Raw genomic sequence first — 21,210 nt, forward strand, 5'->3', positions numbered from 1 at the left:
ACACATGAATAGAAAAACACACACACACAGAAACAGAGACACATAAACACATCCACACACACAGATGAACACAAACACACACACACACACACACACAGGCATTAGGAGACCTCAGTAAACTGAAGTGTTGAGGGTGTTTCAGTGTTTGGTTGAAAGGTGCGAACAGAAGCTGCGTCCAAACAAAAACACCGAATGGTGAAACAAACAATGACCGTCAGCAGCCAATCATCACTGAGGTTGGAAGAATGAATGGACTTGCAGCACACGCTCCCGTCTCCTAGCAACGCACAATCAAACTAGTTGCATCTGGAACGTAAAGCGCCGATATATACGGGACTGTCTCGGAAAATTAGAATATTGTGATAAAGTTCTTTATCTTCTGTAATGCAATTACAAAAACATACATTCTGGATTCATTACAAATCAACTGAGATATTGCAAGCCTTTTATTATTTTAATATTGCTGATTATGGCTTACATCTTAAGAAAACTCAAAAATCCTATCTCAAAATGTTAGAATATCATGAAAAAGTCATTTTTGTTTTTTAATTGCCTCACAGAAGATAAAGAACTTTATCACAATATTCAAATTTTCCGAGACACTCCTGTATTCAACATGATTGCGAACAATATTTGCCGCAATAGAATCGGGATCCGAAGCTGCCGATCCAACGCCGGGGCTCATTAAAACCAAGGTTCAGGCTCCGCGACTCGGGTTCGGCAGAGGTTCCGACCCAATTACCTGGCCGTGGCGCCGCCTGAGAACGGGGCCCGGACGTCGCATCCGTTTACACATCTGCGGCGATCCGCTGTTCGCTGGATCTGATGGCGAGCCTCTCCTCCCTGTGTGGGATCCATCTTGTGGTTCCTTGAAAATCAAGTTGATCCAACGGGAGCGGTGGGATTTCTGAGAACATCCAGACGCCGCAAAATCTGCCGGTAGAAATATCTCTCTTGACATGCGTGTCATACGTCGGCCTCACGGGATAAGAGACGTGTGCGGCCACGGGAAAAACGATATACGGCTATTTAATGTCGATGTGACGCGTTCTTGCTCGGCTGTCTGCACGCGACGACGGCGAGCCCGAAGTCCCGTTTCCCACCTCGACAAGTACGACTGTGAGAATGTTCGCAGCAGGTCTGTGGGGACGTGGAGAGCTGCCAGTGAGGAGATCTCCATCAGGAGGCAGCTTCTGCAGATACCCGCCAACAAGACGGGGATATAAAGCAAGCCTTGAGCTCTGTTTTTCACGGAACTTCTCCGCTCGCTCCAAGAGGGCGCGTCGATTCAAATCGAAGCCCGCGGGATCTGGTTTTCAGACGCTGGACCTTCAGAACCACAATACGAACGTGGCAGATGCTGGTGAAGAGCCGTCCATCACCAGAGACCCAGAAGGACCGTCTCCCAGGAGACACCTCAGAGGAGCCTCAGCTCCAGCGACCAACACCATGTTATTCCAGGTGTTCTGGTTTACCTATCAAATTCACTGATTTTTATTGCAAAGGCAAAGCCCAGTTTATTTTTCTTCACACACACACACACACACTAGTGTCTCTCTCAGACCCTGTTGTTGACTCTGTGGTATTACTTCTGAAGTATCATAGGAGACGGAGCTGCTGCCGGTCCTCCGTCTTATTAGGAGTGGGTATTTGTGAAGACACCCGGCATATGTAGTTGATATTAGTATCATCCTGCAGACAAACCGGCCACTGAAGTCATATTTAATTTGAAATGCCGTGGATGTGCTCGGCCGGCTGTGATTCGTCCTGTTTTAGACGTATATTATGTGTACATCAGCTCTGAGGCTGACGCGTCCTGCTCAACTGCAAGGATCCGCTTCATTTTCAGCTCAAGACAACCAGATTTCCCTTACAGGTGCCCGTTTCCTCTCCGAGGAGCTGGGATGCACAGGAGTTATTTACTAACACCTCTCACATTACGGCATCTTTGGAGCCCGAGGCCAGATTGTGTGCCGGATGGATCTTAAATTGATTTTTTTTTTTTTTTAAATCGGGCTTATATTTTAATAGGCAAAAGATAACCGTAAAGCGCAAAGAAGTCGGCGCTGAGGAAGTAATAAACACACTGAGCGGGAAGAAGAAGAAGAAGAAATAGACGGGCGGCGAGTCGTTCACGCAGCCGGCGCTCACACGTGCTCGCACTTGAGCCTCATGCATTAACCATGGCTGTTTTAAATGTGCCATAAAATATGGACGGCCGTAAGATGAGACAACATGAGTTTATATCGCAGTCACCGGTTCTACTCCGGCAGGCTGACGCAGCCGTTTTTAACGGAGCCGTCCGGCGGTGAACCGGGGGGAGGCGAGGTCGGGAGGGCAGGAGCGCTCGGTCGGGCCCGTCCGTCATATCAAGAGGAACAAGGTCCGCGGTCCCGTTAGGAGACCGTCTGTTGGTCTTCAGTATTTGCTCCATGGAAATCGGGGGGCGTGACAGGAAACGGCCGCACGTTCGGGTAAAGGAAGGGGTTTGTTCCCCTGCAGGACGGCGGCCGGAACACCTGGGTTTCCCTCCATCCGGCATGAGGCTCAGCGCCGATAATTAGTGCATATGTCATCTGGCCGGCGACAGCCAGAGGTCCTGGGAGATGCAGACGGGGTTTGGTGAGAGTCATTACACTCCATCATCTCAGCACTTTCCTCTCCTTCCTTCACTTCCATTTACCATCAGCTTCACTCTGCTTTCTTTTCTCTGTTGACGCATCACTTCTTGCTAAGAGGCAACAATGCTTTGTCGTACCCCATTGTGTGTCAGTGCCTTCTGTGCCTTCAGAGATATGATGGCTTTGTCCCGCATCTTCCTCGATTGCACAATCGCCACCAAACACACGCAGGAGGCTCTACGAGCAAGGCATCTCCGGGCCGGACCGGAATTTAAATGGTGGAGTTTAGAAATGTTCCGCTCGGTGCAGCGACTTGCATTACGATTCACATGACTATCTACTCCTTATGCGAACCCTTAAGGCGATCGGAGACTCTTTCCTGGGATACTCCTTCAAAAGAAGACCCACCAAGTGTTGCCTTTCCATCTAATGCTGCAGAATAGAAAGTGTCGTTTGTAGTTTTCATACACCAGCCTTGCACTTCATGGGTCCTTGCCCCCCGCCTGTTTGAATTTCCTCCAAACCGACTCCAGAAGAACAATCACAACAGGGTCCTCTGTAGAACTCTCTGTGTGAAGAAAAACCTGCAGGACAGGACAGCATGTCATGTCACTGTTAGTGTTTGACATTGGTGAAGCCCAGATAATCTCAGGTTTGGTGAAGCCCAGGTAATCCTGGGTTTGGTGAAACAAAGGTAGTCCCAGGTTGAGGGAAGCCAAGGTAATCTCAGGTTTGGTGAAACCAAGGTAGTCTCAGGTTTGGTGAAGCCCAGGAAACCTAAGGTTTGGTACAGGCCAGGTAGTCTCATGTTTGGTGAAACCAAGGTAGTCTCAGGTTTGGTGAAACCAAGGTAGTCTCAGGTTTGGTACAGCCCAGGTAATCTCAGGTTTGGTGAAGCCCAAGTAATCTTAGCTTTGGTGAAACCAAGGTAGTCTCAGGTTTGGTGAAGCCAAGATAATCTCAGGTTTGGTGAAACCCATGAAATCTAAGGCTTGATGAAGCCAGGATATCTAAAGTTTGGTGAAGCCAAGGTAATATTAGGTTTGTTGAAGCCAAGGTAATCTTAGGTTTGATGAAGCCCAGGTTATCTAATTTTTGGTGAAGCCCAGGTTATCTCAGGTTTGGTAAAGCCCAAGTATTCTTAGGTTTTGTGAAGTTTAAATAATCCCAGATTGGACAAAAATGTGATAATATAGGTTCGATCGAATTTAGATAAGAGCTCACTATTTCGCCTGGTTCCTTTCCATTCGTTGCTCCGTCGGGCCGTGGTTCCTCACAGTACCTGACAGTGCAGGTTCTAGTTAGTCTCTATTCACTGTCCCAGCCAGGACTGTTTGGGACCCAATGAAGAAGCAAGCTTGCACTGAAATTTTGAATCTGCATTGCTTACCTACTGCGGTCCTGCGATGCGTGTTGTACATACATAGCTTCTCATCCGTAAAAAAAGGAAAAACCTATTCAACATATTCTCACCCTTTAAAGTAAACAATTTAAAATGCGGCACCTTTCTCTCCGGGGACGGAGCAGTTCTGATATTTAATTGTTTTCTAATTATTCCGGCATACGTAAAGATTAGCACCTTTAGCTTTCCTGTCCAAACACAAACGCTGCTTCGCTGAGAGGCATCCGATGCAGTGATTAGTGGAAACCGCAGAGCTTATTCTGCACATTGTCAGAAGTGTGACCTACGCTTTGACACGCAAATTCCGCCTCCGGCTTCCTCCCCGATCGTTCCTCGCCTCCTCCTCTAATTTAAGCAGACAAAGATCAAGACTTGGCCTTTCATGAAGGAGTCAGACTGAAGACGAGGATGTCATACCCGAGGGAGTCTCCTCTGAATCGGTGTGGAAATGAGTTTGACATGCAGGGACATTGATAAATACGCTGGAGCAAAGTGGCCGAACATAAACAAGGAGCGGCGCTGGCATTGCAGCAGCGTGACTCAGGGTTGGACGGTCCGAAGGTGCCGCAGGAGCTCCGATGAGGCCCGGCTCATGTTACTTTACTCCAGCTTTCTTCCTCTATCACTGCAGGTGGTCTCCATGATAGCGCTCCCCATGTCAGGACAGGTGTGGAAATAGTTCTGTGTTTCCCATTCAAAGGTGTCAGGACTTCAGTGCCGGGGTCAGAGACTCCAATCTTGATGAAGATTCTCAGCGTTCCTGCAGATTCCTCCTCTGCAACATCAGGAAGATTGGCAGATTCCTCATGGAGGATACAGCGAAGATACTCATCCGGGCTGTAGTCATCTCTCGTTACTGCAACTCCCTCCTTGCCGGTGCCCCAGCGGTGACCATCAGGCCTCTGGAGCTTATTCAGAAAGCAGCAGCCCGTCTTGTGTTAAACCGCCCCAAATTCTCCCTCACGGCTCCCCTTCTTATGTCCTGTCACCGGCTCCTGGTAGCCGCCCGCATCAAGTTCAAGCCCCTGGTGCTCGTCTACCAGGCGGTGAATGGGACAGCCCGGTCATATCTTCAGGATACGGTCAAGCCACATGTCCATACCCGTCCCCCGCGATCTGCCACCCCTGGGCGACCGTCCGCCCCATCACTCAGAGCCCCCGGCTGCCGATCGAACCGGTCTCGGCTCTTCTCGGTCTCGGCTCCTCAGTGGTGGAACGAACTCCCGAAAAAGGTCAGAACAGCAGGCCTGCTGCCCATCTTTCGCCGTGAGCTGAAAACATACCTCTTCACCAAGCGCTACCCCACTAATCGCACTAAGCCCCCAACACCCCCGCAAAAAAAGGATGAAATGTATGTATGTATGTATGTATATGGTTCTGAGATGGCTATTTGGTTGAGTGCTCACTTCTGACTTCCGACTACCGGATCTTTGGTGACTGAATTGCACTTCTTGTCAGCTGCTTTGGATAAAAGCGTCTCCTAATGACTGTAATGTCGTGTAATGGAAAAGATACACCTCACTTTCAACCACGTTTCTGGCTAATGTCACACCTGTACGTCATAAATCATACTCCGTGTTTAAGGCCATACCGCTCTGAACCCGCCCGATCTTGTCAGAGCACAGAAGCTTAGCAGGGTCTGGCCTTGTTAGTACTTGGATGGGGATGAGACCAGAACATTCCTGGTTCGATTCCCGGCTCCGTCTAGTGTGTCGAAGCATTGTTGAGTAAGACACTGAACCCCTCACTGCTCCCCTGGGGCCGACGGACGGCAGCCTACCGCTTACGGTTCATCCGTGACGGGTTCTTTGCGAAGAACGAGGGATTTACAAAGCATACATTAAAACCAGGAAGTGTAAGATGCTACTGTGATGTTAGGAATTGTGTACACTTGACAGAGGAAGGAACCAGGAACAACCAACCAGGAACACCTGCACAAGAACAACAGACCGGAGGAACAACATGGAAGGGACAAAGCGGACGTTTCAAATCCCGAGGAGGATTTAGGCAGCCTGTTGAAGTCCAGCCTGCGAGCAGCTACAACCTGAATCTAAGCTAGACTAATAAATTCTTGTGGTTCCTTCCATAAACTCAGCTTCTTACTGAGTTTGCACTGCAAGGACAGTTAAGGACTGTGGAGTTCTGCTGTGTTTGATTGCTACTGGTAGTAGAAGCCCTGAGGAGCGGGTTGACCGAGCCCTCGGGAACGTCCTCATGAATGAACGAAGGATTCCAAGCTTGAAAATCACATGTTTAGGACATGGACTCAGGATGGCTTCTTTTCAAACAGAAAAAAAATGTATTAATAGTTATAAGATCTACCCAGAAATATGGATGTGACAGAATGGCCTCCATTAAGAGAAACCTGCACATTGAAGAACAGTCCTGTTATTAAATCTCTCCCTCGCTGCAAACAAAAGACAACATTTTTGACCTCACCATGGAAAAGGGCTGTTCGAATAGGGCCCGCTTTTCTTCTTACGTTTGTTGTCATTTTTTTTTTTCCCTCTGTCAACATTATTTTAGACCCCACTTTTACTCTTCCAAGCTTAAACTTCCTGTAAGTTTTGTCCCTGACAACATCGATGACCCCGGTTCTGCTCCTTTCAAACGGCTTCCCAGAGACCAATCTGTTGACGCGTGAAGCTCCTCAGGGACCCGCCTGAACATCTGACCCACGGCTGACGGCGGTCCAGCGAGTCCAGCGAGTCCAGCGAGTCCAGCGAGTCCAGCGAGTCTAGCGAGTCTAGCGAGTCCACGGGTCCGCTGAGGACGCGTCTCTGCCGGACGCCGACGGAGGAGACGTCTGTCCGAAACACAACTGCTGGGTCCGATGAAGAAACCGGTTTCGAATTTTATCTCCAACCAAAAATCTTTTTTCTTAACGGTGTTTTCAAATTACCTAGTTTTGGCCCAAGTGTCGCCATGGTGATAACATCTGGGTAGTTTTTATCTTTCGTTTAATGACGCCCACACAAATTGAAAAGTGTTACATTGGATTATAAAATAAATCTCCCTTATCTGAGGGCCTGTCTGCAGCTGCATATTAGACCACAATCTTCCTCTTCTTCTTCACCTTTGGGCCGCACCTTCAGGGTTCGCCGCAGCCAATCACCTGCCTCCATCTGACCTCCTCCTCTCACACCGACCGTCCTCCCGTCTTCCTTCCCTCCATCCGTAAAACCATTCACACGTTCTGCAGTTCTGGAAAACCACTCCTTATGAGCTCCCTTTTGCTCCGAGTTGTCTTGTCTTTGCCTGACGGGGTCGTGGCAAAGATTAAATTTGTTTATTTCAAAAGGGGACAATGCAATTTCATAAAACATACGAATAAAACATGACTAAAAAAGCCAGAATTAGCCAAAGAGGCTATTTTTCTCATCTGTAGTCCCCCGGCCATGATGTCAAAAAATGGCAAAAAAATGGACAAAGACATACATTGTTGGACACACCAGCAACACAAATATAACAAATAAAATATAATATTTACAAAATATACAGTGAGCGGTCGAATGGACGATGAGAGAAGACAGGCTTTGGTTTGTGCATGTAAATGTGATCGTGTCGATTCTCAGGTTTTATTTTTCAACAGTCATTATATACCTTTGTCTTCAATGTATCCAGTAAAAACTACCAAGCAGGAACCCGTATATGACGACTGAATTTGGACTGTTTGGCGTGCAGTAATCTGTTCATAGCGTTTGCTCTCTTTGAGGTTGTTGTGGTGAGGATGTGGAAATGTTGGGCGAAGTCGCAGTCGGGTGAAGTCGGGTGAAGTCGGGAGCACCGAAGACGAAAAAGACATTGGAAAAGACAGTAATGTGAATTTTTGCCGCCGAATCTCTGAACATGCTGCCGACGCTCAGGACGTAGGACCATGACATTCTCAGGAACCCGGGTGTAAGCTAACCAAACATTTCCAACTCAAGTTAGTGATGCTAAGTCACCCAGAGCTCACCAGGCGAGGCCTTTACCAGTGAGGTATGTGAGGAAAGTCCTTTGAGATGATAGATGATAGACCACATATGGTCTGGTCTAAGCAGAGCTGCAGACTGTGGTGCCTCTAACAAAGTCATGCAGTTAGAAACAATCACTAACTTCCTGATATTTGATGCTTTGAGTTTGCATTGAATGTTTTTTTCACGAGGTCACTCGCTCCGTCCGCGGGACACTCGACGATGAAGTCGGCCCGGGCTCTTCTTCCTTGTTCGACCTCTCGAACTGTGACAGGACGGAGGTCAAAAACAGAGGCCGCTAAAATAGTTGCATTTGTCGGAGTTGCCCAGACACGCGAGAAGTTTCACATCTGCTCCTATTTACTGATAGAAGCTGTAACACGAGAAGGTCATTTCCAGACCCGTAATGTTTACGGAGACATTAAAAATGCTGTCGGAGGAAGTTCCGAGTCAGCCGGTTCAGACGGTTTAATTCTTGCTGAATTCTTCTTCCTGTGGCAACTGGACTTTTTCACTTTTTCACAAGTCTCTGGTAGGATGGGGTGAAACATCTTCAAGGGAAGAAACTCAAGGCCAGTTGCCACGAGAAGAATATTTTGAAAAGAATCAAGAATGCTGATTAAAAGGCCATCCCATGTCATCTTGTAACAGTGATATTGGCTTTATCCGTTGGTGGGAAGGCGTGCGTCTGCCGAGGCCGAACTCGAGCTCGGCCCATCCCGTCGCTCCGAGACGCCGCCGGTGTAAACACAGTTGATAATTTTATTATACTGCAGAAAAAATATGTCTGGGTGTGGAAATAGTGGCATAAGTCATGCCCCTCATTGAATAAAGTCAGATTCGATTTGAGCTCCAATTTCTTTTCTTTTCTTTTTTCATACATAATATTGGAAAAGAGTGGTAAACTGTGAAATTGCTCTTTTACTTGGATAACGCAGTTGTGTATTCTGTTCCCCCGCCACTGAGCAAAAACCATTAATGAGCTTCGGATAGACCGCCTTAAAAAGCTCAATGGGTTTAAACACCAAGAATTCGTCGCTTCGTCAAGGTCTCGCCTCCAATCTCTACGTATTAATTCCCTCTATAATTTCATTTGGGTCTCTGTTTACATGATGATAATTCTCAGCGACTTGGTTCAATGACAAGCTTCTGCGACAGCCTGCAGGCTGGAGAACCTGGACTCTGTGCTTCTCTTCTAACTCACTCCACACACCTGTTGTCAATCACCTAAACACGATCACCTGCAATCAGTTAGGACAGCGGCCTCGGACTCACCTGGTGTTGAGATCGTCTCCGGCGTCGGCGTCGTCTCTCTCTGCTCCCGTGAGCCGAGCCTCTCCGGTTCGATCTCGGTGACTCGCTCCTCCCAGCCAGGGAAGCTCCTGCGGTTCGTAAGGAGCAATTGGATCCAAAAGGTCCTGACCTGTGACTGATCTCAGTTCAGTAGAGCAAGTGAAGGTGGGATTTTTTTTTTTTTTTTTTTGGCTTGTAAATCTCTACACTTTAGACCAGGGGTCCCCAAACTTTTTCCTGCGAGGGCCAAATAACGTTTCCCTGCTCTGACGGGGGGCCGGGCCAGTTTGTAACGAAAAGTGTGACGATTGCGGCGCTGTCTAAACATAAACATTTCATTGGTTTCCAGAAAGCCACACATAACCAAAAATGAACCCTTTCTGGGTTCTTGACAGGAAAAAAAAAATGAAATAAATAACACTATTTATGAAATAAATAATAAACAAATTACCCCTTTTCAAGTTTTTCACAGATAAAAAGACCCAGGACCATCAACTTTCTTGTCGACACAACTGTTTGCAGCTCTCATATCAAATTCACTGTGAGAACCAGAAAACCAGCAGGCTATGAAACCCAAGTGATACCAACACCGACCAAGTTAAATCCACCTACCAGGTTAAATACCCTGCATTCTGAATCTATTTTTCTCTTACCTAATCTTTTCGTCATTATTCTGCGTTATTTGACAGGGGTGTGTCCCGGACTTTTTTTTTTTTTTTTTTTTTTTTGAGGGAGGGGTTTCAGATAAGGCACAGACTGCAGAAGGGTGGATTAGAATCTTACATTCTATGTATGTACAAGTCACGATTATGTGGCCAGAATGGGAAAAATCATGATGTATCTCTGGTATTGTTCAGGGGCCGGGCAAAATGCTGAGGCGGGCCGTATCCGGCCCCCGGGCCGTAGTTTGGGGACGCTGCTTTAGACTGTCTGATAGGCTTTCTACCAAAAGAACCTGTAAGAGTTACACTTTTCCATCTCTTACAAATTAGAGCTCCTCCTGAGCACATTTTCTGTGCTGACTCAGCCCTGCATTTCGTTGGCCGACCGCCCTGATAGGCTTCTGTGTTGGAGGCCGTGATGTGGGTACTTTCCCTCTCCTTTGGGAAGCACTGCCATCAAATCTGGAAATATTAATTTCATGTAGGCGTGAGCTGAGCAACAGCTTGGACGGGACGGGCACTGACTCCGTTCCCTGTGACGTTGTCGGGTCAGGAACGCTTGACCACCACACGAGGTCTTGGAGGCGGCCCAGGAAGACGCTCTCCTCGGGGAGAAGGAACGTCCTTCAACAACTTTCCTTTGGGATTTTATGTTTTCTCAAATTTTAGAAGAATTAAGAGTTAATATCTACCTTTTAGCATGATGTCTGACTTCACGGTGGACAATGATCTGTTTAATGGATGCAGTTGTGTTTTTTTTTTTTTTGCTTTGGTTATGCTGCTGTGTTGTTTTTGTAATCTTAAGTTTTCCTCCCCGTTTGTCTGGAACCTCAGGAACCTGTTCCCGCACAGCTAACTCCATATTACAGATTGTTCATTTTCAGTCTCTGCAAAGTAGCAGCTGGAACAGGGGAAACTTTCTCGCTTGCCTGAAAGTCGTGTCACTACACCGTTGAAGAATTCCCATTTGTTGTATTGTGCCATTGATTGTGGAGTCAGTGCAACCTGAAACAGGCTGAGGATTCACAAGGCACTTGGAATAGAAGACAGATTTGCAATGCGCGATATTAAGCTGAAGAAATGTAATCCTTCGCACAAAAGCCAGAGCGGTATTTGGATCACGTTGTCATTAAGGAGCTTATATGGGGTGCATTCGATGGTGCTTGTTCTAGACGTTTTACCCGGGGACCCATCTTAAGACTCCAATAACTGAAGTGCACGTTGAGGGCCGAGTCGAGGAGTTCACCTCTGATCGTTTTGGGAATGCTTTGCGATTGGTCTTGATTTACCAGCTGATCTCAAACCGATGGGTGTAAAATAGATGAACGGTACAACTGCTGGACGTTCGTAATCACGACTTCTTTATGTATGACATTTAGGACTTCTCATTTTTGGGCACGAAGACATGAAAACATGTTCCAGTGCAGCGTAAAATCGACGCTATCACAACAACTCGACCTTGAAACATGCAGAGAACACAATCAGTTTTCAGATCTGCAAGCCACATTCAGACTGTTTATAAAAGCTTATTTCTATTACCGTATACTTTTAGTTGGTCCATGTTGAGGACTCCAGGGACATGCAAGCCGTCCAATAAACCAGCGGTTATGCCATGTTTCTGTTGGCACGTCCCCAAAGTGAACTTCTGGGGGAAAAAATTCAAGCGATTGTGGAATTACCACACGGCTCTTCATCGAAAATTAAACGCGGCTCCTGTAAAAGAGCTATTTCTAGCACTTTGAGTGTGTACATTAGTGAAACTGTGGTATTTGGGGGGGGCTGCACATTTAAACCTAAATGTTCCTCTGCTCTGGTTTCTACAGAAATGTATGAAATTCAACGTAGATGCTCCCATCTGGGCGTCCAAACAGCGGATCCTGTGTACTCTCAACCAGAGCCTGAAGGATGTGCTGAACTACGGCCTGTTCCAGCCAGCGTACAATGGCAAAGCCGGCAAGTTCCTGGATGAGGAGAGACAGCTGAGGGAATACCCCTTCCCATCCATCGCCCCCGTACCCTACCTTGAGGTTGGTGAAAATAAACGGGACCGAGCCCCTTCCGACTTTGTGACGTCGCTATCCAGACAGCGTTGAGACGTAAACGATGGCAGCTCACGCGTAAAGTTTTTTTTTTTTTTTTTTTTCTTACAAACCAAAGCATCGGGAGATTTTATTTATACATTCTTTAAGCTGAAGCTGCTACAAATGTGGATCAAATAGGACAATGACGTCTTCGCAACCGGGGATCCCTTTCAAGTTGTAATGGCTTCTCCACTTGCTGTGATATTTAGCACATTTTTAAGATGTCTAGTCAGTTTATGATGACCTGCAGTCAATCTCCTTGCTCAGTAGGATCCCAGACGCTGAGGTTAATTTAACTGCCTCAAGAGGTTAGATTTTCTGTCTTGAAGAAAGCAGCGTGGAGAGATTTGGCATATTTTTAATTATTTTTTTTTCCCTGGAGAAAGACCTGGAAATTCTTTTCCAGCCTTTGTTGGTCACCTTCAGTGGCTCTCCCTTTCTTGGTAAATTATCTAGGGATAATTGATAATCTAGGGATCATTTACCAAAGATCCATAGATCTTTACTCCGACAAACCTAGATCAGATCACTTAGGGCAGTGTGAGAATAACAATTGTTGTATTAAAACAGTAGAGTTGCTTGCTGTTCCATTTTAAGATCTGTCATAACTCTGGGTTGTGTCTGTTAGCAGGCTGAAATGATTCACAACCATTCGGAGAAAATGTTTTTTTAAATCTAATATCAAACTCCCATTTGTATTCCATGATGCGAATCTGCAGAACAATGACCGTCTCCCCTCCTTTTGTCTGATAGTTAAACCTTCTTTCAATTAAATAGGTCTTAAGTTGGATCAGAGCTGCATCGCCCAGAGTTACTTATCTGTGATCCACCTGCATTTTGCGACAAAATTGTCAAAAATGCTGCAGGTTGTTTGACTGCCAGTGTGGCCTCTCCAGATACAAACAGGAACTATAGACGGGTGTTTCTCTTTGGACTCGAGGAAGGTAAAGTTGTGAAAACAGCTTGAGTTGTTACCTGGAGAATGAGATGTTCCTGGCAAATTTTATTTTTACAGCAAGAGGAAAAGGGTACAGTGTTCAGCTGAGCCTTTCACTTCACTATGCATGATTCTTTTTCTTTTGTTGCAGGATTAGATGTAATGCACTCACAGAAGCCCAAACAACAGGCAGGCGTGTAATCAGTTTTTTTTTGTTTTTTTTTCTTCTCCTGTTTTGATGTGTCAGTCAAAACTAGCAGCAGTAATACTCCGCTCAGTGGCAGGAAGCCCTGCTCCTGTCCATCACCGTTTGTAAAATGAGACACTCGTACACATAAAGCTGGTAGCGTGAAGATTCCCCCGACTGTCAGTCTAAATTAGCAACAATCTTCCCTCTTGAGGCCTCATCCTTTGGAGCGTACTTCTGCTATCTTATCCTTTAACCCTGTTACGTCTCGCGATGGTCCCACCTCGAGATGGAAACAAATCACCATGAAAAAAGCCTTTTTGTGTTTTCCTTACGAACACGTTGCATATTTATGATGTATAAAAGGTGTGTGTGTGTGTAAAACTGTCATGTGGGCGGCTTCTCCTCCATCCCCCTAAATTTGCAATACAAAGACTTCTACGGACGTCATTGGTTGAGTCAAACATTTATTAACAACATTAATGCACAAGCAAAATGCAGTATGTATTAGACCATCACAACAATGCAGTTGAGAGTTTTTTGGGAGCCAAATTTTCAATTACAGTGGTGCCTCAAGATACAAATTTAATTCATTTCAGAGGTGGGTGTGTATGTTGAGGTGTGTGGGTTTTTTTTTTTTTTGTTTAAATGAATTCCCCCATTTAAAATACCAAAACAAATTAATTCAACATCAGTCTCACGTGCTTCGTTATGATTTTGTGCTTAATTTCCATAGAAAGCATCTTCAATCTGGCCTTACCACTTGTTTTCTTAGGGCCCATGCTTATTCAAAAAATAAAAAATGCACAAAGATATAAAATTATGCCGGAGAAGACACAGGAACATGCCGAACTACCAAATTCAGAAGATGCTGTTGCGTCATGAAGCGAGTTGTTGGCGCTCGCTCGGTGCGGATTTTGATTTTCATCGTATTCGTCTCGTCACTCCCCCCCCCCCCCCCCCCCCCCCCCCCCCCCCAAGGATAAGAATTGTGCTTCGTATGTTAAATTCGTATATAAACAGTACTTGTTGGTCATTAAACTGGACTGGAGCCTGTCCCCATGACAGGGACAGTACGACTGAAACTGTGCAGGAAAAGTAGGTCTCCATTTCAACAAGTTCACTTCTGTCCAATATTAGTCGCGTGGAGGGACTAAAGTCTTTGTATTGGGTATCTCTGAATATAGCTCCACTGTTTCATCTTTATTTATGAGCGCTCTATCATTCCTAGAGGAAAAACAAAGTTGGTGTTTAACAGACCGTCCCCCCCCCTCGGTTCATGTTCTTGCATCTCCTCACAGCTTTTATTCTGTTGCGGCACTAAATGTCACTAATTGATGTGCGATTATCCCCCGCGGCCTGCAGCCTGTGCCGCCACTGAGGTTCCCTTCAAGGGATGTGCGGAATCCAGCGGGTTCTACCCGGTGGAGAACACCAGGTGATTTGCTTTGGAGGCCTACCTTTCTCCTGAATTGGTAAAGATAAGGCGATCCTGCTATAAAAAGAGAAATAATCGGACCATCAGAAGTCCACCCGTCAGTCCATTCCCCGATCTTTGTCTGCCGCTGTGGTGTTTTTAGATATATATGCTATTATCCCCAAGGTTGCACCCCTGCTCTTCTGGGGTGTCTCCAGCCCAGACTGACCATCCAACCCCTGAGGTACGCTTTGTTTTCGTGAAAGTCTTCCAAATGAGGAGGCGTCTCAGAGGAACCATCTCCAAGTGTCCAAATGAATGAAGTTTACAGGCAAACCCAGAGATGCCTGGTCTTCGTTTGGAGCCGTGACCGCCTTCCAAATCGGTGAAGGCATTCTGCCATCTTCTGGCAGACGCTGTGACTTCTGACCTGGGATTGCTCACACACTCCTCCCAGCTGCTCCTCACACTCCGCCTGAGGGTCTGCTCGGGGGGGTCACGCTATGACAAGTGGAAACAGGACTACATCATCTGCAAAAAGCAAAGGAGCAGTTCTTGGCTACCCTGACAGGCGCTCTCTCCCTTCAAACACCAGCCGCAAAAATCCTGCCGAAGAAGATGACAAAGGGACATGTCACAGGGGTTCCACGTAACCCAGATGGGTCATTGCGGTGACAGCGCCGTCCATATCTAACAACGTCCGTGCGGAGCCGTAACTGGTTTCCAGACCCCCCAACAGGTCGGAGTCCTCTGGTTCCCCCCCCGCCCCCGTCAAGGATTCGCTGTTCCTTCCGCTGCCGGACGGTGTTTCCAGCCACCGTCGCCAAACCCTCCCTGTAAATCCTCAGTGGGGGTAAAGTCAATGGTAATAAATCCTGTCCGTTTGTATTGGGGTTAATGAAACACAACAACTATGAGAGGTCAGTTCGCGCATCTCTATTCCAGTTCTCCTATTCCTGATGCAACGAGCCACCGTGAAGTCAGATCATTGTCTATCTGATGCTGTTTTGTGTGCCAAAGTCATTTGGAGTGACTGCGATGCTTCCCAGCGTGACTGTTTACTCGCTGAAATCCAAGCTGCTTAGTCTATTATCTTTTTGTCCCATTGTGTTTCAGTTCCGCTATAAAAGACGAGTGTACACTCAGTCCCACCTGGATGAAAAGCAGCTTTCCAAGCTCCACACAAAGGTGAGTCCATTACCTTTTGCCATAATACGGACATTATTTGCCACATTTCGCATCCCGCGCTTCGAAAACGACAGGGCCGGGGAATTCCTGCGGACGATAAAGTTGGCACCTTGTGCGGGTGAAGGAGATGACCGTAAAATATACATATACAAAAGCGTAAAAATACTTTACATTCCTGGAAATCGTTTTAAGGTTCAGAGGTGACGGGAAATGGAAAATATTTCTTCTCCTGTGTGACACACCGTATTAATGAGTTGCGGTTAAAGAGAAATAATGAGCGGCTTTTGAAATGTTCCCTTCTGTCCAATCAGGACAGCTTTAGATCAGAGTTAGAGGACGGGATCCAAGCTCGGACGCCGTTTTAGTCAGTTTGATCTTTAGAAAAGGTAAAAGGCAGCCACCTCCAGGTGGTCCAGGGCTGACCGTTGTCCCGAACCAGACTTACTGCTTAACCTCCAAATCCTGCATGGATTTAAGAAATACCCGGACGTCAACGCCAAAGGCGAATAATCCAAGGGCCGAAATACCCGGTGATGTTTAAAGGTTAACATCCTGCCAGGAAGACGGAGGATTTATCATCGCGCGTTTCTCATACAGGGAAGCGGAAAGAATTAAATAGAAGATTCAAGATGTTTAATATTCATATCCACAGCATAAACCAATTTGATACCATGCCATTTTGCTTTTGCACGCTCCTCGTCGTCAAAGAAACACACTTTACACATACAGAGCACTTAAAGCCACCATCCTGCCTCGCAGGTAATGAGTAACGCCTTTGCTACAGGTGTTTACGGTGGAGGGAACAAGGGAACGAGGCGATTAACGCCTCCGTCTTTTCCTTGGTAGTGTCGTCTAAAGTTTTGTTCCAAATGGGACAAACTGCGTCCACAACCTGGTCTGAAGCCGCTGTGTTAAGAAGTTCATTGGCACGGCGAGGGGAAGCTGCCGCTCACCGTGCGACCGCGGTCCACGCTCGGGAAGCAGAAACTCTTCTGCAAGCGGCTTTTCCCCCGAACGATGCTTTCTTCTAGAGGTTCTCGGGGCTTTGGGTTTTCTGGCATGTATGACCTCCTTTTGATGGAGTTTGAGGGCCAACCCAGGGAGATGCGGAGAATGGAAGCTCTGCTCCTGGAAGGAGAAAAGAGTAAACCTCTGAGCCGTCGGCTGTTTGGTGCTTCGTCTGTGGCTCGAGTCCAGAGTCACTCCACGGACTCGCTTGAGGTCAGCGGCTGGCTGGAGGTGCGGCAATCCATGGGTTAAAAGCGAACGGAGATCACGCTCTCCTCCCGCTAAGGAGAGACCGAACGTGCCAATGGGTGTTTTTTTGTTGTTTTTTTTCTCCCCCCGGATGAGTGAACCGGGCTGCTGAACGCAGCGTGGGCTGTCATTTGACTGCAAAAAGCTCCACAGGCAATCATAACAGTGCGGTTCCCCATGTTGTCAATGGACATGTTTCTTTACACACAGAGGCGTTGGTCATGCCAAGAGGTACCCGGGGCAAATATCCATTTCCATGCAAGCATTCAGGGAAATCAGTGGGTCTTTGTGCGAGGTAAAATATGCAAATAATTACAAGTATTGTACAAACTGCTGGGGGTGCGTCTTACTGAGCAGCACCCACTTCTTCAGCGTGGAGCACTTAGGAGTGCTTGTAGACCACTTTGTTCCGTAGCCACAGCCCAGGCTGTCATTTCAACAAGCTCACTGTGTTTCAGCAAAATATTTGGCCCTAATATATGCACATGTATAAAGACAAATGACATCTTCATCTCTGACATGAGAGAGTAGTGCATAAATAATTCATCGGCGTAAAATGCAAACTATTCATTCCCGGTTAAGTGATTTTTTTTTTTTTTTTTTTTTTTTTTTTTACAGCGGTGAGATGGCTGCACGTCCTCCTCCGTGAACACGAGCTTGAAGGAAAATTTAAAAAAGCATAAAGGTGGCAGAAATACCAAATGCTGAACGGTTTGGTTTCCGGGGCGGGAAATCCCGCTGTGGTGATTCCTGCGGTTGCAGTCACTCGGCGCTGTTTATCCTGCAGCAAGGTGCAGGGCATGGCAGGGGTCATGAACTAGCCTACTTTGCTTGCATGGAACTCATTAGCCACAGGCTAAAGTTTAGAATGAGGTCATTATTAATCAGATTTGCACATAGTTTTTTTTTTTTCCCCCTCACCCTGTCATTGTCCTGGTTACCCGTGCAAACAAAGTGCATCGATTTAACAGCGGGGGAATGCATGAGTGGGCGCCGAGCGAGGAGGGAGGACGTTCATTTGACTCAATGTGTGGCTTCCTTAAAGTCCGAGATGCCTTTCGGTGTTGAAGTATTCAAATCACTGTCAGAAAGGACAAGGTTACACTAACTGAGATGGATGGATGGATTGACTCTAGTTATCTAGAAGTATAACCAAAGTGTACAGAGTGGTTGCAGAATTATTTATTTATCTATTTATTTATTTGCGCACATTAATGAACATCCATTCAGACTCCTCTAATAGACGTAAATATGCCGGATTATGGCAAAAATGCTAATTAACATCCGCAGATAACTGAAAGACACAAGAAGACATAAGAAAGAGCAAAAGGTTACAATAACAGCACAGTACATTACTAGGAGGTTAAGAGTTAGTGGTTACAGGACTGATTTACTTTCAACCACTGCTTGAGGTGAGCTTTAAAGGTTTGTAACGTGGGGAACTCCCTAATGGCAAGTGGGAGACTGTTCCAGATCTTACTTGCCTTTACAGAAATAGCATTTTGTCCAGATCTGTGTTTCTGAGTGGGACCTCACAGTCCCCTCTAGAGGAGGCCCTGGTCCCGAGACCGCTGTGAGCCCTGTTTTTGAGAAAGTCCGACATGGGAGTTGGGGCAAGTCCGTGTAACACCTTGTACATTAGACAAGCCATTTTAAAACTTTTTAAATTCTCAAGGCTCAAGAAATTGTACTTTTTTAAAATGTTACAAACGTGGAATGACATTGTTTTTTTTTATCAAACACCCTTAACGATTTTTTTTAATAGAGTGATTCTATGGTTTTGCATGTATTTACACCTGCAAGCGACCAACATGTAATACAATATTCAATGTGTGGCAAAAAAAAATTGCGTGTGTGTGTGTTATATAAAATTAGATGAATGAGATAGGCGTTCTGTACAGAATGGGACAGTTAAGTTACAGACGCATGAGTACAGTTAACTAAATCGTATTTCTTTTATTTTCTCGCCTTCTCATCGTGCAAGTCTTTTCCCAACATGTTATTCATTTCCTGAATTATTTGCTCTCTGAGAATTCGTGTGTGTGTGTAACCTCATGTTTTCACGCATCTGTTTCGTGTGTTATTGTCTCAGACCATGTGGGGGTTCAGGTGTTTCTTATTACGTCACAGAACCAGATGACCTCAGCTTTTTTTTTTTTTTTTAACTGTTTTCCAATGTGTAGAGTTAAAGCGTGTCATAAAGCGTTCCGTAGCAGGTCTCTGAAATCACACTGTTCCTGAGCTGTGTGTCTTCGGCCTGGAGACCAGAGCTGTCGTGCATCTATCAGCCGGATCTGTAGCTGCAAAGAGATGATGATGATTGTGAAATTTGGTTGAAACATGGAAGTAGGAAGTGTGTCTGTGAGCCTGCCCTCCTACTTAAGCAGCCTGATCTGTGAGTCCTGCACCAGGAGATCCTTGATGAATGGAAGGAGCTCCAAATGCACATTTGTCCGTGTTTTACTTTGATTGGAAAAACCCTTTTTTCCACTGGTCTCTCAATTTCTCTTTAATTTTTTCCTTTTTTTTTTTTCCGTAGAATATTTAAACCGATGACTTAATTTTTGTCCCATTATTATTTCATGGAAGGAATTTATCACGACAGCCGGGGTTTTAAAAGAAACAAGGTGCTAATATCTCTTGTGTCTCAAATCCGTCTATGAGTGCAGCGAATGCTTTGCAGCTCAGCGTCTGCATGGAGGAGGGGGCAGGGCACGGCCAAAGTGGCATATAGAGTTGTAGCGAGCATTTAGTAACGCACTATTTGGTAATGTGGTCACGGCTGCCGGGCCGGGCTCGGCCGTCCTCTCTGGGGCCGATATCAGAGCGCCGAATGCAAAGCCCGTGTCAGAATGGGTGCAAGACGTAGACCGACAGCCTCGGGACAAAGACCCGCATTCTGCATCGGTCATTTGCGTGGAAAAGACCTACAAGTACAACAATAGACTCCCATCGGAGCGGCTCCTCCTACTATGCAGCTTGTTGTCGGTGCACGTAACCGCATTCATGAATGAATGAATCCTCTTTAATTTATAATGAGCCGAGGTACCTTGAAGACTTTCGAAAGCCGTCCTGTACCTTTGGATTTGGAGAAAAGATCTGGATATAATGACCTCCTAAACCTAAAATATAAGGAATCACTGAATTCATTCTGGTTCTGTATTTGCCTTCGGTCACCGTACCGCCAGATCGGCGCGCTCGCTTTCTCGTGTAGGATCCACAAGAGAGGTCGCACCTCAAATTATTTGTGGATCATCACCGATATAGAGGAGGATGATGGTGGAGTGTTGGAGGAAAACAAAAAAAGGAAACCTCACTGAACTATAAGTGGAAGGTCTTCTCCACGTTGGTTCTCTTTGAGAGCGAGGAGGATGGGACCAGAGGGACAGCACAGGCTAGATGTTCTGGAGATAAAGTCAGACTGGGATGGTTTGGAAATGAAGAAAGGAGAGATGGAGAAGATCTGAGTAGAAGGATGCAGAGGCTGGAGGTCTGGAGGAAGACCAGAGAGGAGGTTTATGGATGGAGGGAGAGGCGACAAGAAGTTAGTTGGAAGGGTTAGAAGGTGCTTAAAGTGTGGTCGTTCTCTTTAAGCACATTTGAAGCAAAGGTGATGCGGCTCTTCTGGGCGAGGAGGTCGCTGACGCATCTACACGTTTACTACCGTAACTCAGACGTGAATCCTGTCGTGTCACGCGTCGTTCATTGGTTTTCCCTGGAAATGCTCGACTGCTGCGAACGACCACCTTCTCATGGCTCCCTCCTCCCTCTGTTCCCCTCCCACCCCTGCTTTCCTCTGTCTTCCTCCCAGCCCACCCCTTCCCCGTACGCTCTGGCATCCTGCAAAATCACCCCCCTCGACATCTCTCCGTGTGTGCGCGCTTGTGTGTGTGTGTGCGTGTCTGTGTGTGTGTGTGTGTGTGTCTGAGTATTGCTATAAGTGACCATGTGAGAGTCCAAGAGCTGCTCTGACCAGCGCCGCCAAAGACTGAGCTGGAGGCGGAGCGGCCGGGCGCTGATCTCGCCATGTGCATGGCGTTCTGGCACTGGAACGGTAGCTGACCTGCGTGAGAGTGTGTGTGTGTGTGTTTGTGTGTGTGTGTGTGCCATGGGTTCGGCTCTGGGCAGAAGACGAGCAGCTGACAGAAGGGATAGAAAGACCAAAGACGCCAGGAAGGCCAGGCTCAATTGTAAGGTACCAGAACTGCT

At 46.6% G+C, this 21,210-nt stretch overlaps 1 protein-coding gene across 1 annotated transcript in view; it reads left to right on the forward strand.

The window, feature by feature from the left end:
- LOC147225292 (uncharacterized) overlaps positions 1-20,766 on the forward strand; it is a 37,468-nt gene extending 16,702 nt beyond the window's left edge. The window contains exons 2-4 of the mRNA XM_086163381.1: positions 11,758-11,961; positions 15,673-15,744; positions 17,620-20,766. Of these exons, the coding sequence (XP_086019507.1) occupies positions 11,758-11,961; positions 15,673-15,744; positions 17,620-17,625 (282 nt within the window). The 3' untranslated portion in view covers positions 17,626-20,766. The remainder of the gene's footprint in view (positions 1-11,757; positions 11,962-15,672; positions 15,745-17,619) is intronic.
- The last annotated feature ends 444 nt before the right edge of the window (positions 20,767-21,210 follow it).

The sequence above is a fragment of the Fistularia commersonii genome, chromosome 17, assembly GCF_037954325.1.
Source record: "Fistularia commersonii isolate RoL2024-O1a breed Wild chromosome 17, RoL_Fcom_v1.0, whole genome shotgun sequence".
Lineage (NCBI taxonomy): Eukaryota > Metazoa > Chordata > Actinopteri > Syngnathiformes > Fistulariidae > Fistularia > Fistularia commersonii.